This window comes from Curcuma longa, chromosome 5 (assembly GCF_044706935.1).
Source record: "Curcuma longa cultivar G26 ecotype Majalengka, Jawa Barat chromosome 5, ITB_CL_G26_1.1, whole genome shotgun sequence".
Lineage (NCBI taxonomy): Eukaryota > Viridiplantae > Streptophyta > Magnoliopsida > Zingiberales > Zingiberaceae > Curcuma > Curcuma longa.
The window spans coordinates 673,033-692,156 of record NC_133865.1 but is presented as its reverse complement, the minus strand read 5'-3'; the positions used below and the strand labels follow the sequence as shown (position 1 = coordinate 692,156).

Below are 19,124 nucleotides of genomic sequence, written 5' to 3'. Positions count from 1 at the left end.
CTTTAGGGGTGAAAGAGTTGTTTTTGATTCATTCTTTCACTTGCTCTTCTTCCTCTCCTTAGAGTTTTTCTTCTCTCCCTCTCCTTCATCCTCTATTGGTCGGAACTTGCTAGAGGTGCTAGCACACCTTGTGTTTCAATTTTTCCACCATATTATCCGTGTGGATACCAATAGAGGATTGGCACTTGACGTTCTTGAGATCCGGTATCATTTTGGACGAACGGGATTCACGAAGGGCACACACCAAAAGTAGCTCCTTCATGTAGATGTAGAGTAAACTAAATATGTACAAGAAAAATAGTTTTATATTTTTCGCACAGATCCGGTGGCATAACTTCCGGGGTTTCCGCAATGCAAAAGCGATTTTTGGCGGCTCGAAAAGTTCAACAAGTATATATCCCAACATATCTTTTGACTGCACAGATGAAAGCCCTTAATAAAAGAGTTGATAATATAAACGTCAGCAATGTTAATGCGGTATCTTCATCATGTGAGATTTATAGGGATTTTAGTCACACTAAGGAGATGTGCCAAGTGGGAGCACTTCAAGCTCAGATTGCTCAATATGAACAATGTGATGCCATTGGTACATTTAATTAGAGGAACAACCTATACTCAAATTTTTATAATTCGAGTTGGAGGAATCATCCCAACTTCTCGTACCGCAACAACCAAGGGTCATCCTATCAAAATGCACCAAAGCCAAGTGAAGAGGTGTCAGACACCCAGAAAATTTTGAAAATTCTGGAACAAGATGTTCAACTTCAAGGTGATATGGTTAAAATCAATGAAAAATTAGATGACCATGATAAGAGGATGAAGATGCAAGAAACTCAGATAGCTCAGATTAGTTCTTCCCTCTCATCTAGACAAGTGGGTGCACTCCCAGGAAAACCAGATTTTAACCCTATGGAGCATTGTAAAGCTATTGAGCTGAGGAGCGGATGGACCTTGAAGGGTAAGGAACCTCAAGTGACTGCTCCTTTGGAGGGTATTACATGCACATCAACCGTCAAGCAACTTCCTTCCTCTACACTGATTGTTGAAGATGAATTGGAGGAAGTTAAGACCGCTACGCCCGATGAAGAACCGCCAAAGAAAACTCTAGTGCGTAATATACCCTTCCCTCAAAGGCTCATGTACAAATAAAGAGATGATGAGTTTGAGAAATTATATAACAGAGTCAAAGACATCACATTGGACATTCCCCTTATCGACACTCTTGTCGAGATGCCTAAATTTGCCAAGTTCATCAAGGGGTTAATGTCCACTAAGAACATAACTGAGGCCAAGCATACTGTGGCGCTAATGGAGGAAGTCAGCGCAATAATTCTCAACAACAAACTTTCTCCGAAACTCAAGGATCCAAGGAGCTTTACCATCCCATGCAAGATAGGTATGATTTCAATTGGTAGAGCATTTTGTAACATAGGTGCTAGGGTCAGTATCATCCCCTATGCAACAAGTGAAAAATATGGATACACGGATCTAAAGCTTACCACCATGGCCATCCAACTAGCGGATCATTCTTGTAGATACCCTATGGGCATAGTTGAGGATGTGACGGTAGAAGTTGGAAGATTCACCGTCCCAACCGACTTCATTGTGCTAGACATAGAGGAAGATTCATCAATTCCTATCATTTTGGGGAGGTCATTTTTAGCCACTATAGGGGCAAAAATTGACGTGAAAAAATCACAAGTTGTCCCTAGAAGTGGGAAGAAAAAAGGTAGACTTCAATCTCTCACTGGATTCAAATACTTATATTCCAAAAAAAGAGCGTTGCTGCAGACTAGATGATATCCAGCCAAAGAAGAAATGGTTGTACCAATCTCTCACTTTACCGATGGAAGAACCCGTATTGGCCGGGATAATAAGGAAGCTCTATGAAAAAAAATAAAAATATAAAGTGCCACCCAGGGCTCGATTATGAGATTTCAACCAATAAGCCTTGTACACTACAGAATAAGGGGTCGAGCTAAAGATTGTAAACAAGCACTACTTGGGAGACAACCCAAGGTGTTTTCTTTTATGTTTCTATATTTCTTTTATTGCTCAATTTTCTATTATTTTAGCAAGTTAGTAATAAACTTTGCATTTGTTTGTAGGAAATTTCAGAGATTCATATCAAAGAAAGCTAAGGTGTCTAGGTCGTGTCTCCACTACAGCAAAGCAACTTCAGTGAGCTGTGTCTATAAGGCATGACTGTGTTTCTCCCATAAAGCAATAACCTTTATAGGCCATGCCTAAGAGGCACGGTCGTGACTAAGAGGCATGGTCGTGCCTATACATAGAATAACAACATTTGTAGGTCGTGCCTAATAGGCACGACCATGTGGTTTCACCCGAGAAGTGACCTTGGCAGGTCGTGCCAAAGAGGCACGAGTGTGCCTCGTCCACCGAATAACACCTTACATAGGTCATGCCTAATAGGCACGACCATGCCTCATTACTTATAAAAGGGCACACAGTCGTGCATACCCTAGCACATGGCCATGCAACCCCAAATCTCAAATCCTGTTCACCATCTCCTCACCCTCAAATCCTCCCTTCCAACCTCTCTCCAAATCCACTCTTCTTTTCCTTCTTTGCTTTTTTTCTAGCGACATAAGCAATTCTTCTCCATTTCTCCACCATGATCCATTCGTAAGACCCTCATTTTTGTTGGTGCAAGGTGCACTAGCTCTTGTCTGGAGTTTCGATGTTTGACAATACACCTAGGTCTGGTCAGTTTGACCAAGGGGTTGATCCAAATAGGACTTGATGTTTGGATGTGAGTGAAGTCTAGTCGGACCTGATGACTAGCGAGAAGACCTAGTCGGTTAGACTAGGCAGTGGAAGTCCTGATCTGGACGATTGGGCAAGGGAAGTCCTGGTTGTAGGCTAGGCAAAGGCCTAGTTATAGGCTAGGTAAGGGAAAGTCCTGATTTGGAGGATCAGGCAGAAGTCTTGGCAGAGTCGAAGCACCAGGTGAAGTCTGGGCTGGTCTAGGTGGATCGAGTCACAGCAGAAGTTTGGGCTGGTCCGGGTGACCGAGTCGCAGCAGAAGTTTGGGCTGATCTGGAGGATCGAGTCGCAGCAGAAGTCTGGGCTGGTCAGAGAGGACCGAACCGCAGCACAAATCCTGGAGGCTGAGGATAGAGCCGAGCAAAAGTCCAACAAGTCAGCAGGACTTGGTTGGCATAAGGTAAATTCTCCCGAGTGGAGTGGGTAAGGGCGCGTTCCTGGAGTGGAATAGTAGGCGTCAGACTAACCCAGGATTTCGGTAGAAATCTGAAGTTAGACCCATAAGGTGAAGTTAGACACATAAGGTAAGGTTTAGGATTGTCTGTTTGTTTATATGCTTGTCTTGCAGGAACCAGGAGCTGGAAGCAAGATGGAGAAAGCAGAGGTAAAGCAAACAAAGGCAGTTGAACCAAGTCCAGGGTCAACTCAGGTCAAACCTGAGTCAAAGTGACTCAAGTCGACCTGAGAGAAGTCGACTTGAGTGGATGGAGTCGACTTGAGTGGATGGAGTCGACTTGAGATGGAGTCAAGTCGACTTGAGCACAAGATAAGAGCCGCGGAAGCCAACGTTCATCAAGATATGCCACATCAGCTTCGAGTCGACCTGAGTAGGGACTCGAGTCGACTTGAAGGCCAAGTCAGCCACGGAGAAAGTGGATTGGGCTTACGTGGAGTCGATTGGAGATTGGCCCAAGTCGACTTGAGCAGGCTATATAAGGACGGGCGGATGTACACATCAACAAATCAATTCATAAGTTCTCCTCTCCAACTAGCGGTGATTCTAAACTCGAACGAGGCCAAGTTCTTGCACCCGAGGAAGATCCAGGAGGAGTGCGCGGCGCTCAGGATTTCCAAAACGATGTCAAATATTTTGGTTTAATTTCTTACTAGTCCTAATTTATTTTTATTTATTGTTATTTATTTATACGGACTGTAAGACGGATTTCTCAGCCTCCAAACAAAGTTTGGAAAGGAGACCACTAGTGGATAGACACCTCCCGTACATAGGTCTTGGACGTACTAACCCTGGAGGGCTAGGAACCAAGTAAAAATTCGCGAGTCCCCTGTGTTGTTTTCTAATATTCCGCTGCGAGTTTTCTTTGATAGTAATGAACGAACGATTTTGAAAAAAGTGATAACACGCTATTCACTCCCTCTAGCGTGTTACAACGATCCTACAAAAATGACTTAAATTAATGTGGGAGAAAAAGGAGTAAGTATAGTATAGAAAAAATTCTCCCCCTTAAACTAAGTTTCATTTACTAAGAAGAGTAAAAATTCTCCCCTTGAAATATAAATTTCTCCTCAACTTTAACCCTATTTCTCTCCCCCTTTGATAAATATCAAAAAATAATGTATCTTAATTAACACAGTAGTAAAGTCCAACTTTACTTTTAACATTGAACTAATTAAAGAACCTTTAGGGTAAAAGCACCTGACTTGTCAAAATTGAAAAACATTACTTTTGTATTAAAATCACAAGTTTTTTAAATGCATTAAATTTTAGAGATTTTAAGAGTACTTAGTGGTGAAACCTAGAGACAATTTTAAAACCTCTAAGTAGCAATTTCAAGTTTCGATCAACTCCTAGAGTCAAAGTCCTAAAATCAAAGTTCTAGAGTCAAAGTTGTAGAGTCAAAGTCCTAGAGTCCAAACATGCATAATGGTCACCACCCAATTTGAGTTACATTGTGTTATATTTATGGTTTACATTCAGATGATTGGGTTGAGTGGTTTTTTTTTAATTAAATTTAGAATCATTAAATTATATATCAGTTAGATTAGATTAATTAAGTTTATATAGAATTAATTAAGGTAAATTAATTAGTTTAATTAATTTATTTAGGGTCAATTGATTAATTTGAATTAATCAAGTTAGATTAATTAGGTAGATTTAATTTGGACTAGATTAATTTGTTTCAATTTAAATCCTAAATTCATCTTATCCATTTTTAGATTTTCAATCGGTTAATCCTATGGGTTGTGTGAGATGATTGTCAATTTTATCTTGATTTAATTATAATTGTGAACCTATAAGTTTACCTAACTTTATATTAAATTCATATTTACCTATCAGTTAGTTAAACATATTTTTTTTTAAAATTGGCTTCTAGGTTGTGGCGAGGCAAAGGTTTTCTTGATTATTGGAATAACAACTATTTCCTTAGACAAAATTTTTTAAAGAAATAGTATGTTTAACCTTCTTTTTAGAAACCCTAATCTATTTAGTCTATGTTGAACTAGAGCAGCTTCAACTAGTTTCACTATGCTGATTGCACTAGGTAGAATAATTTAATCTAGACATGATTTCGATCAAGTTTTCCTAGCCTATTATCATCCCATACCCTTCCACTACTATGTTGTCAAGGTTAGATTAAAGTTTTTTTACCTAACCATTCTAAATTAAACATAAAATAAAAACTAACAAAAAAACAATTTATTTAATAATAAAAATATTTTTCGATTGACTCCCCTTTGATCATGACTTAAATAAGGTCTATCCAACACATTTACATGATCTTGAAGGACCTAATATTTATTTGTTTTAACTTATTTAACAAAATCAATTTTACGAACTCATGCTTGGACTCTAAGTCGATTTCGTGCTACTAGTGACAAATATGATTTATTCTGATTAGACTTTGTCTTATAGCCAAGTCTGATTCGATTATACATAGCTTGTTAAGATCCAAATAGCATGTCTAGGCTCTTGGATCCAATAGTAAACTTTTCCAACGACCGTTGTAGTTGGTTAACTTGATCTTTCAAGTTGGAATTTTATTCCTTAAGCTTTTGGACCTAAGTTGAGGTTCCAACTTGAACTTGATTAGTAACCAACTTTGATTGCTTACGTTGGGCAATTACTATTCACCTTCTTCTCGAACGAGAAGAAGGTTTGTTTCTTTACAATAGTTGGGTTCGGTAACAAATCTACCGACCCTTAGAGATTAAATACACAAAAGAAACATGTATACAAAAAAGTAACAACTAACAAAATGTTACCAAAGGCTAAGCTCGTTTGAATAGTTTCGCGATGTCATTGCGTCGTTGAAGCTTGAGCACATCATCTTGGAGACTTGGATTCGTAGAATAGCACTTGGACGATCAAGGAAGGAGTTGTTCAAAAGCTTTGGTCAACCCTACTTTTATAGGATGATTCAGGTGCACTTGGATATAATTCCAGGCACCTCCAACAAGGGCAGTCCGATCTGCATCTTCGGTGAGTTATCCACCTTCGGGCTCCTGGATCCCTTTCGAGTGTCTAGAATGCTGATGTGGCAGCATCTGGCCAAGACTTTTATCCACGTCGAACTTTATCCCTTCTAGGGCGCTTGGATCCCTTTCGGGCACCTAGAAGCTGACATGTACCGACAGCTTCGCGCGAGTCAACTCAACTTGCTTGCTAGAAATTATCTTTTCGAGTGCCTGGAGACCATTTTGGGTGCTTAGAGCTCTATCTGGGTGCTCCGAAAACATTGATTCCGGCCAGCTTCCATTTTGAATTCCTGTATCATAGAGTTAGCACAAGCACAATAGATAATGGGTATAATTAATAGCTTTCCAGCTATCCGATCTCAACTCTCGATCTCCCATGAAATTTTAAGTTGGACCAATACCTACTACTCTCTTTCCAAGAGTGTATCCTCACTACTCCACTCAGGAGAGTTTACCTGATGCCAAACTTTGGTCCACCTGATCTGTTTGGACTTTTGATCAGTTGATCTTAACCCTTGGGACTTCTGCTAGATCTTTAGTCCTCGACCCCGTCTAGATTTTCGCTTAGTGTCTTCAACCCCCTGGGCTTCCTGCTTGGTGTCCTCGACCCCCACCCGATGTCCTCGATCTGTCAAGTCTTCAAGTCCTAGTCCCTCTGACCAGAATTTCCTTGCCTAGTCCCATCGACCAGGACTTTTTTGCCTAGTCTCACTAACCAAGACTTCCTTACCTAGTCTTAACTAGGGCTTCCTGCAAACTTGATAAGCATATTACATCACAAGTAACCTTAACTTTGACCCTTTACCATTACCAAAACTCAAATTTGATCAAATGGTGCTTCTTGCACCAATATGAATGACTAGTAAAGAGAAGTCTAGTTACGTTAAAGGTTGACTGGATGAGTAAGAAGGGAAGTCTAAACAGGTCAAAGGTGATCGGATGTTTGAAAAAGTCCTAACTGCAGATTAGACAAGGAAAAGTCCAGGAAAGTCAAGGTGACCGGATGTCTGACAAGGGTGGAAAGTCTACCGAGTGACTATCAAATCCAAGCAGGTTAAGAGTGGTTGGATGCTTAGTAAAGGGAAATCCTAGGGGAGTGAACCCTAGATGATAAAATCTTAGAGGAACTCCAAGCATAAAGCCTAGTAGGTCAGGTAGATTTACAGGAGTGCAGCTTGATCCTAAGAGAGTGAACTCCAAACAAGAGGTAAGTCTAGTAGCATAAGTAGATTTACAGGGTTAAGCTAGGTTGCTTGTTTGTATTTGTATGCATGGGTTCCTAAGTTCAACCTAACCAATTCAGTTGGACTGAACTACTACTGGGTTCTCAAGGATCAAATACACTATTTGATTAAATCTAATAGGGGACTTGATCCAGGGGATCTAAAACTATAAATGTTAGATGCAATTGTTTTCTTTTATTTTACTTTTTTATTTTTGTGTACTTTGATTAAACCTAGGCTAGTTAAGGACATAAATTTGATTAATACTTGTTCAACCTAATATAAGGGAGGGGAGAGATAATAGTACGCTAAGGAAACCCAATATAAGTGGTCAAGTGGGGTAAGGAGTACCCTATTTAATTTACTTAGCCGAGTGAAACTAATCGAAACTACCTCGCCAAACCCTAGACTAGTTAGACCAAAGTTTTCCCTTAGATTAGAGTGTATAATTTCTCAAACTAGCTTTGTCTTGGAAGGTAGTCGTTGTTATAATATCCAAAAAGGTCCCTATACCTCACCACTGCCTGGTAGCTGACTCTTGAAATACGTACTTAATTAATCAAAAGGTTAAATTTGAATCTAACTTAAAGTTAATCAAATCTTTAAAAATCACAATTCAATTAATTAAGATAAAAATTAAAAATTGTCCCACGTACACAACCTATAGGATTAAGTGTTTGATAATCTAGAAATAGGTGAGATAAAATTAGGAACTTTTAACAAATAATTTTTAAACTTAAACTTAACAAATTAATTTAAAACTTAACTAATTAATTGACCTTAATAAATTAATTAAAATTCAACTAAATTAATTAATCCTTTAATTAATTAACTTAACCTAATTAACCCTTTTAATTAATTAGCTTAATCTAATTAACCCTTTAATTAATTAACTTAACCTTATTAACCTTTTAATTAATTAACTTAACCTAATTAACTTAACCTAATTAATACTTTAATTAATTAACTTAACCTAATTAAAACTTAAAAATCCGACCCAACGTAATCCGGGTGCTCGAATATAAATCCAGGTGCCTCAAACCTCTTCCCGAATACCGCCCACAGTATTGCATAGGCGCCCCGATTTTTAGAATCCAAGCACCTAGAAATTTTCCAAATGCCCCACAACGCATGAAATCCAGGCACCCCGATTCAAATCCAGGCGTTCGGATCCCGTTTATATAGTAAATCAAACCCTAGGTTTCTAAACCGCCTAAAAACTTCTTCCAACCTCTAAAACCTCTTTCCCACACCATCGCAAGGGTTTTAGATTGTCAGTTCTTAATTTTCCTACTAAAAATGCTTAGGTAAGCCCCTGAACAATCCTAAAGTAAATTAAATTATTTTTTCTTAGTTAAAATTTTAATTTATGCATTAGGATTAAGAAGACCACTGAGGTTGAGACTTCTAGTACCCCTAGTGTGGATCTCAAATTCCCCATTGAGGAGCTTAGGATTAGATTTGCATCATTGACATTTGTACCCTTGCATTCTAGATATATATGTAGGATATTTTTCGCATGTTTATGCATACCTTCCATGGAGATCGTAGAGTATTACGGCTTGCAGAGATTAGTGTATTATATACTAGCCCGGTCAACACAAGTTTATGTGTTGAGCTGTATAATATCCTAGTTCAGATCGACGATCTGACCTACTCCACTCGAGTAGCAGGGAGAGATTTCATTCTATCTCCCACCTGATTAGAGAGCACTTAAAACTTAGATATTTATCTTGTCCATTTACTTATACCCCTTAGGGATGAACCTTTTGGGGATCCCTACTCACACATCACATTAGACATCATGCATTCATATTTTTTTGGATAGGATAGGGTCCCTACAGTGACTCAGTTTTCCTCACTCAGACTCAGAGTACAAGACTATGTTTTGTACAAAGTCTTAGTGATTTGCATTTTGCCCCTGACTACAGGGATGTCGCGATGATGCGACCATTTCATACATTCCTTTTATATGCACTACATCATAGGTTAGATATAGATATTAGTTTACATATATTCCATGACATCATTTTTTCATCTAGCATCACCACTAGCAGGAGGGTACATATGCCCTACTATCACATTTTAACTTTAATCCTAGCATCATTTAAATTTGACATCACCTCAAGTGAAGTCAAACCAACTAGTGAGTTTGACATATTATGCATTAGGAGCTTCTCCTTAGATGGGATTTATATAGATGAGGATAAGATTTTATCTTGGAGACGGGGGAATTCAGCCTCAACCACAACCAGCAGCTGAGGACGAGAAGGACAACATCAACCTAGCTGAGCTCCTCCAGATCCCTCCACCCCCACCTCCTATCACTTTGGAGCAAAGAGTGATCAAATTCGAGGAGTCAATTACCAGTCTGCACGAGTCATGTTGCCACCTACCAATAGACTGTTGATGAGCGTAGATCATATAGTATTTCTAGCCTTGTTTTAATGCTCTTCTACTTGTAATTCATTGCATATGCTACACTTTGTCATACCTTATTCTTTTATAATTGTATATTTCTACTCTTTTGCTCGGAGATCTACTTTTGGTATATTTTGCTTAACAGGATGTGATTTAGAGCCAAAATGATGCATTATTGATGGTGGAGCAAATAGTGGAGAAAGAGGCGCACTGGCCGTGCTCGCTGTCACGGGTGAGTCTCTTATGTAGCAAACACGAAGAAATGGAGGAGAAGAAGAAACAAGGCAGAACACGACCGTGCCTACCAGGCACTATATTTCCCACGGCCGTGTAGACACCAGCCGTGTCCCTCCAACAGAGCGACGACAGCAGGGGCCGTGCCTATCAGGCACGGCTGTGCCCACTTCTTCAGCCTGATCCAGCAGCTGCCTTGGCACGTGCCTCACAAACACGACCGTGCCTCCCAACAGAGACGCGACCTTGTGAGACCGTGCCTCAGCAGGCACGGGCGTGCCTGGCAACAGAGCAGCGGCTGCACATGGCCGTGCCTCCTAGGCACGGCCGTGTGACGGGAGCGTGCTGGGGCGTGTCTACCTAACAATCTGGACAGTTTGCAGACTTAAAGTAAAATGGGCATAACTTTCAGCTCCGATTGAACCACGGGCCGTGCCACCCCTCAAAATGGAGCTAACTTCAAGATCTACAACTTTGCTTCAGGGTGAACAGAACGATGACTGCTCTAGGCTGTGCTAAATGGCACGGCCGTGCCTCCTGATCGCGGCCACGCTGGGTGCTCTGCCCAAACTGCAGACCAAACTTCGAACCAACATAACTTTCGGCTCAGATGGAGTTATGGGTCGGTCCACCACCCAAATTGAAGATAATTCAAAACTCTACAACTTTGGTTCAGGGTCCAATTGAAGAAAATCGGGTTTACTAGGTGAAAAATCCATTGAGGCAAAGCCTTGTAAACTAGGGACAATCTGGGCAGTTTTGGGAGAGTATAAAAGGTGGAAACAAACCCAATCTTGGGTTATCTTGGGTCATTCTCCAAAATCCTTGGTCTTGGCTTGGCGGCAGCGCCTCCCCCTCTAGTGATGGGAAAATCTTGAAAAACCATTCCGGTAGATTCTTGTAGAACAAAAATTTTCTCGGAAACGATCTCAAGTTGCCCTCATAGTCGATCAAACGAAGTTTGATCGACTCATTTAGATCATTGGGCTCTTGTGTTTGGTTTACAGGATCCAATATAAAAGGAATAATTTAACTTATGCGGAAATATTAAATTATACCTTTCTTCGGACTGTTGAAGGATGTTTGAAGTTTGTACCCGAAGACCTCTTGATCTTCTGCTGTATTCCTCTCCTCTTCTCGAACGTTGTGTGGGCAACGATCCTTCGAGAATTTCTCCACCAGAATTCTCCCTCCGATGGCTAGCAAACTTTCCTTCCTTCTCTTTGTTAACCCTCGGAGAAAAGGGAAGAGGAAGAAGGGGTGTGGCTGCCGAGAGAGGTTCGGCCACCAAAGCTTTTTTCGTGTCTCAAACCCTTTGCAAGCCTCCTTCTTTTATAGCCTAGCCATCCCATAAATATGGTATCATTTGAGCCATAAACATGGTATGATTTGATTTGGTATGATTTCAATCAATCAATCAAATGGAGAATTTGGAATGATTTCGGAAGTTTCCAATTCGAACCCAGGTTCTTAATCGATCAAGGAATCGATTAAGAGTCGTAACTTTTCCTCATTAACACTGGTAATCGATCAGGTGATCGATTACCAGGCTGGTAATCGATCAGTTGATCGATTACACTGTCGATCTCCCACGAGGCTTGGTAATCGATCAGCTGATCGATTACCAAGGTGTGTAATCGATCACTGATCGATTACACAGCCTTGTATGGGTTCGAATGCCTAGTTTCTTCACGAATTCTTCCAAGGTGGTTTTGAGGATTTCCAGAGGCTACAACAGGGACCTAGAGGAGGAATTGATTTTGGTCTCCTGATAGGCTTAAGCTTCCCATGTTCTTCACCGAACATACAGCTTAAGTCTGCAATAGTTGCCCCAAGTGCATTGAGTTTCAATGTTTGGCTAAACCATGTTTAAAGTTAGGCAATTCTTATTGATCTAACATGTGTGATGCAAGTTTGCAGGAAAGTCCAAGCGTAGTCTTGGCAAAAGAAAAGTCCAAGTGGGTAGTCTTGGCAAAGCAAGTGGGTAGTCTTGGCAAAAGAAAAGTCCAAGTGGGTAGTCTTGGCAAAGCAAAAGTCCAAGTGGGTAGTCTTGGCAAAGCAAAAGTCCAAGTGGGAAGTCTTGGCAAGCAAAAGTCCAAGTGGGTAGTCTTGGCAAGCAAAAGTCCAAGTGGGTAGTCTTGGCAAGCAAAAGTCCAAGTGGGTAGTCTTGGCAAGCAAAAGTCCAAGTGGGTAGTCTTGGCAAGGAGAAGTCCAAGGGTGGTCTTGGCAAGGACTTGACATGACGAAGCTGATGGAAGCATCTCAGGCTAGTGCAGGGAGGCATGAGGCTATGGGAGGTGTTTGAAGGCCGAGGTCTAGGTCAAGAGAAGCTGAAATGTGATTTTTCAGCTTCACCAGTCGACTGGCCCTGCCAGCAGTCGACTGCTCATAAATCAGACGCACACAGAAAGATCAGTCGAGCCAGAGGAAGACAGGAGTCGACTGGGAAGTCGACTGGGATTATGGATAGTCGACTGTCTCCAGTCGACTGGTCTTGGACAGTCGACTGTGATTTGAACGTTGCAGAAAATTGGCAAGCATTTAATGGCATTTAATGCAAGATTTTGTTGCCGATTGAAGGCATCAGTCGACTGGCCCTGCCAGCAGTCGACTGATGTTGCAGAGATTATAAAAGAAGCCTGCACGAGAACAACTCATCTTCTTCGCCATTCTTTCATTCTTTTGTGCTTCTTTTGTGAGCGTTTTTGTGCTCAGATCTCTGCTTTATTCCTCTCCTCTTAGACAATATTTCATATCATTTTGAGGAGATCCAAAAAGGTGTAAAGGTTTCTCCGCCTTCGAGTTTTCGAGAAGGAGAAGATTCATAGTGCATCGGGTGTGTGCGTGCGTGTGGATCCTTGGATTAGTCACCTCTGCGGAGGTGGATACCAAGTAAAATAAACCGGGTTAGCGTTGATCTCTTTCTTTCTCTTTTATATTTTTGCTTCCGCTAATCTCTGTGCAGAGAAAGATCAAGAAAAATCGAGAAACGCTATTCACCCCCCCTCTAGCTATTCAACCGATCCTAACAACATACGGCTGGTTCAAATCCTTTAATTTAAGTAGTTATTTAAGTAGTTAAGTTCATCATTAGACTTTCAATTTCCTATTATATTTATTTTAGGCGAAGCAATGAAATATATAGTAAGGGCCTCTTTTTCAAGCGGAACATAAGAAAATGCTTGAGTCAAAGTTGGAGTGTGATTGAAGCCTTTTCGGAGTCTTTTGAAGCCTTTTCATAATTTTTTTTGAGACCGGAATTGAAAACTACAGTACAGTGCTTCTATCCGAAGGAGAATGAGAGGATGCTAAACGGCTCCCACACCCATTACCACTGAACACGTCTTAGTGCCGAGGGCTTATCTCCCTCCCGGATAGGAGGTATGGGGGTTCGGAAATGATGAGCCCGTGTCCTTAACCTTAACCAGAAGGTTTTGTTCACGGGATAGGGACGGAGTGCTCGCAACTATACTGGTAATAATTTAAGGAGAGGACACACCCTTCGGAAAGAGACAAAAGAGATTTCATATCTTGAGTCAAAGTTGCTTAAAGAGTTCTTGCGTTAGCTTTTTATTTCAATTTAAATAAGAAGAGGTTTCGAGCAGGGTCGAATAAAGTTAAAGAAGAAGTTCATTCTAGGCCAGAGTCCGAAAACTAAATAGGAAAACAAAAACAGCGTTTTCAGTTTCTAAGTGTTCATTCCCTGTCCGTTTAGGCCAGAGTCCACATCCTTTTAAAAATGAACTCTTTCACGTCGCATTCGATGAATTATTAATTATATTATATAACTATAACTCAACCTCAACGTCGCCACGTCTTAGTCGCTTTGCTCGTTCTCTTTACGTCGCTTTGCAGCAAATTATTACCAGTATAATTGCGTGCCTGCAAAAGGAGATAAATAGCCCCAAGAAGATAAATAGCCCCTTTGGCGTAGACTAACTGTATATAATATAAGATAAGTACCTCTGCTACAACTTACTATATTTTTGGGGCATATAAATAGCCAAAGGGGCTATTTACGACTAAGTAGACTAATCCGCCTTACTATAATATAAGTACCTCTGCTATGCCTCTTTGTGAGTCGAAAATAGACCCAAAGGCTAAGGAGATAAATAGCCCCAAAGGCGTAGAATAAACCATCTTACTAAAAAGGAAATACCTCTGCTATGCAGAGAAGATAAATAGCCTTTGGGTCTATTTTCGACTCTAAGGAGGCGTGGCAGAGGTACTTATCTTATATTATATACAGTTAGTCTACTTAGTCGTAAATAGCCCCTTTGGCTATTTATATGCCTCTGCGTAGCCGAGGTACTTATCTTATATTATATACAGGCTGATTAGTCTACGCCAAAGGGGCTATTTATCTTCTTGGGGCTATTTATCTCCTTAGCCTTTGGGGCTATTTACGACTAATCCGAAACTATGAAAAACGTAGAAAGATCTGAATTTATATTTATTTTAGGGTTATATTATATACAGGCCTCAAACTGAATTGAATCTCTCGTTCGCCTTGTAGGCACAAGAAAAAGGGTAATTGGAAAGGATACGTTTAACTTGCTCTTAAGCGGGCCCCTTCTTCCTTTTATTTATTATTCTATAATTTGGGTTCTTAAACCTTAGAATTTAATATTGGATTATCTTAAAGTTTCATGAATTGTTAATCCTTTGGGTTGTTTAAGAGTTTATCTTATTATTAGCTTACTAGTCACTTTCCCTACTCCATAATTGAGGATCTCCTTATTTAATAGGTCCTATTTATTTAATTCAATAGGTTTCTAAGCAACTTTAGGGTTAGCTTCTTTTCTTTGTGAAATTGTTAATTGGTGTCTTAAAGGTTTCAATAATTATGTGTTTCAAGATTATCTTCTAATTCAATGAATTTATTATATGAAATTGGATTCTATGAATCTTCTATTGATTTTCCTCTCTATTCTCATCATGAGTTAAATTTAAAAATGACTTCAAATGTGCGGGTAATAATTTATTGTAATTTAATGGTTCTCAATTTCTTTAAAAATTGTCTTAAATTCAGAAGTGGATAAATCAAGAATACGGAAACAAAAACAGCAATTGGACCAGAAAATGCGATTGCATTATATTATAAGGCCGCAATTGAACAGATCGAGCAAGTTCGAATTGACGTAACATGAAACCTATTAGTCCGAAAGCACCATTAAGAGCAACAAAAGTCCACAGACCACCTAATTGACACCAACGAGTCAAATTTCCTTGTGACTAATTCGCCAGTAGCAAGAAGTATCAGAAGACTCCCTTCAATCTATTCACAATGAAGCAAAAACCTCGGGAAATATTGCGAGAATATCTTCACCATTTTGACCAAGTTGTTTGGAATGTGCCCTCAACTTCCTTTGACATTTTGACAAGTGCCTTCACTCAAGGATTGCTAGATGAAAATTTCTGTTGGTCCTTGGTAAAGAAACTACCAACAAGTTATCAAAGGTTGTTTGAAAGAGTCACTAAGTACATCCACTTGGAGGAGACTTTGAAGGTGTCTGGAATTCTGTTCCGTTTAATTCTTGCCAGACAAAAATTTTCAGGAACATAACCTTTCCAAACAATCTACGTCCTCGATCAGACATGCGCTTGATTGATCAAGCAATTTCTTGACCAATCAAAGCACACCTTGATCGAAGCATATGATCTTGGACTCTTGTGTTGGTATTCAGGATCCATACAAAGGAAAACAAAAATAACTATGCAGCGGAATAAATAGTTGTACTTTTCTTCTTTGTAGATTGTATAGAAGATGATTAGTACCTGAAGACCTCTTGATCTTCTGCTGTATTCCTCTCCTCTTCTTAGACGTCGTGTGGGCGACAATCTACCAAGATGAATCCACCCAATTCCTTCTTTTCCTCTCTTCTAATCCGATGGCAAGAACTTAAGGTAGAAGCTTTCCCCTTCTTCCTCTTCCTCTCCTTCTTTCTCTTCTTCTTTCTCCGTTCTTGGCCACCGGCCCTAGCAAGGATGGAAGCCTTGTGCACCGGCCCTAGCAAAGGGTAAGAGGAGGAACGCCCAAGCACACAAAGGGGAAGAAGTTCTAAGAGGGGCGTCGGCCTTAGGCAAGGGAAGGAGGAAGATGTGCAAGGAGGAGGTGCCAACCCTAATGGGTTTAGAAGCAAATAGAAATTGTGTTTTTGCCTTTCCCTATCCTCCCCTTTTATAGCTTTGCCATCATAAAAAATTTAGGAAAAAATAACAAAATTAATATAATTTTGTTGTATAATAAAATTTATATAATTTTGTTGGATAACAAAATTAACATAATTATATTTAGAATTAATCTGAATTCTATTAACTAAATTCTTAATAGAATTCTAACAGAATTCTAACCAAATTCTCAACATAATTCTTAACAGAATTCTAACAGAATCTCATTGGATTGATACGAGGCTTTATCTAGAGGTTACAACAGGGACCTAGAGGAGGAATTGGTTTAGGCCTCCTGATGGGCTTGGGCTTCCTGTGTTCTCCCTGAACACCCAACTCAAGTCCATCAATAATAACTCATACCACTAAAGGGTTATTATTGAACTACTGCACCAATCTCATATTACAATATGTGCTCCTTATTATGAGTGCATTAATCTCTCTGTGTTTAAGATATCGTATGTCCGCCAATTAATTGAATTACTGACAACTCAATTAATTAACTTCTAAATCCAAGAGTAGTACCATTCAACTTTATTATCATGCGGACTAAGTCCACCTGCAGATTTTACATGATAATCCTTATGAGCTCCTCAAGGAGACATCATCAGCCTAAATAATTAGGACACAGATTCCTTCTATAATCAATAATATACCATATAAATAGCACTATCTTCCAACTCATCGGGTCTTTTGATTTAACGAATAAATCTTATCCTTTGATGAATTAAAGAAATAAATACTAAGTATATGTGCTTGTTATTATATAGGGATTAAGAGCATGCACATCCATAATAACAGAGGTCTAATTCGATTATATAGTCAGTCTAAATTAAATGACCTCAAACGGTCCTGCTCAATATACATAAAGTGTACTAGTGTAATTTAATAGTCAAGATAAACTAATATCAATTACATTACAACTATTCCAATGGTTTGTCCCAGTCCATCTTGGTTGTGAGCTACTATTTATAATTTATAAGGAACTGATAACATGATCTTCTGTGAGACACCACACACCATGTTATCTATAATATAAATTAAGTGAACAACTGCATTAACATATATAAGAAATGCAAACATTTGACCAATGTGATTCTCATTTCAAATTATTTCAAAATAGATGTTCATATAAAAAGTTAGGCTTATAGTATACATCCCAACAGACTTAGCTCTATCGAAGGGGCGACTCGGGAACGGCTCCGTTGCTAGATAAAAAGCTTGCCCCACCACCGCCACGAAGGGAAGTCCTACCCTGATTGCTCAATCATGTCCCTACCCACTGAGACGAGCGGGTAGTACAGGTTATGGATACCGCCTCTGTTCCGGCCGAAAGGCTGAACCCAACTCTGTCTGGGTGGCCGACTCGTTTCTTCACGTATCACCAATCGTCTATCCATGATACGCAGGATTGTCAGTAGTTAGCCCAAGAGGTCAACTGAGTCATCAAGGAGCGACAGCAGGGCGGTAGATACCAATCCCAAGTCGGCAGGTGCATGCCAGATGGATATGCCTAGAGAGATGACCAGGAGCGCAGGGCAATCTCAAGAAGGATGGACCCACAGACTCGACATAGGCCTGAGATGTCGCGGCAGTCCCCTCCGGGTCATGATAAAGCCCCACCACGAGATAACTGACAACCTGATCAAGTGCTACCATAGGAGGTCCATCCCGAGGCTCGTTGAGATCATCGGGACAATCGGGATAACATAGCTCATCGCGGGGATATCAGCATGATTGTGCCCGCAAGGCTCATGGGCAATGGTTGGAGGCTTACATCATCTGTACTAGCCGAGGTCAGGATAGAGGCCCGTCTATTCAGTTCGGGCCTTAGGACTTGGAAGGAGTCATTGTCCCTCATGATGACACCCTAGTAATCCGAGCCACCATAGCTAATTATAATGTGGTTCGGGTGTTTGTCGATACCAATAGCTCGGTAAACGTCCTTTACGAGGGCGCCTTCAACAGAATGCAGATTGACAGGGAGGACCTGCAGCTCATGGCTACCTCTTTGTTCTGATTAACAGGACATGAGGTCCGACCCCTAGGACAGATCCAGCTCCCTCTATCTCTTGGGGAAGAACCTCTTCAATGAACTCGTAGTGTTCTCTTCACAGTGGTTGGCACCCCGTCCGCCTATAACGTTATTCTAGGGAGGCCAGCTCTCAGTTACTTTGGTGCGGTGGTGTCTACCTTCCACCAAAAATTAAAGTTCTCAATTTATGACCAGGTCGGCTCTGTCAATGGCGACTAAGGCATCGCCCGCAAGTGCTACATCGGCATGGTTCAAACTGACCTTTGCGAAGTACAAAGGAAACAGAAGGCCAAGGTTCATTCAGTACAAGATGCACCTCTTTCCAGGCCGACCCAAGAAAAAATGGAAGTACAAATCATACCTGGCCAGCCCAACCGGGTCACACAGGTGGCGACCAACCTGCCCCCTAAACTAAAGGGGCGATTAACCACTTGTCTGACTCGAAACCATGATGTTTTCACCTGGCCGCCCTTAGAGATTGCCGGGGTAGCCCCAACGGTGATGGAGCATCAGCTCAACCTTCTCCCAGGGTCTCGGCCTGTCTGATAGAAGAGGCGACATTTTGTACTTGAGCAAGACAAAGCGATCCGCGAGGAGATCAATAAGCTATTAAAGGTCGGACAGATACGGGAAGTGCAGTTCTTCGCTTGTTTGGCAAACATGGTGCTAATGCCCAAATCCGTAGGCAAGTGGTGGGTCTACGTCGATTTTCAGGGCCTCAATAAGGTCTGCCCTAAGGACTGTTACCAACTTCCCCGGATAGATCAGCTGGTAGATTCCATAGCTGGCTATGAACTCATCTACATGATGGACGCCTA

At 40.6% G+C, this 19,124-nt stretch overlaps 1 protein-coding gene across 1 annotated transcript; it reads left to right on the top strand.

Moving 5' to 3' along the window:
* The first annotated feature begins 816 nt into the window (after positions 1-816).
* LOC141829111 (uncharacterized) lies at positions 817-18,852 on the top strand. Its single transcript, XM_074716526.1, has 3 exons — positions 817-1,139; positions 1,182-1,729; positions 18,527-18,852. The coding sequence occupies exons 1-3, from the start codon at positions 817-819 to the stop codon at positions 18,850-18,852; spliced, it is 1,197 nt and encodes a 398-aa protein (XP_074572627.1).
* The last annotated feature ends 272 nt before the right edge of the window (positions 18,853-19,124 follow it).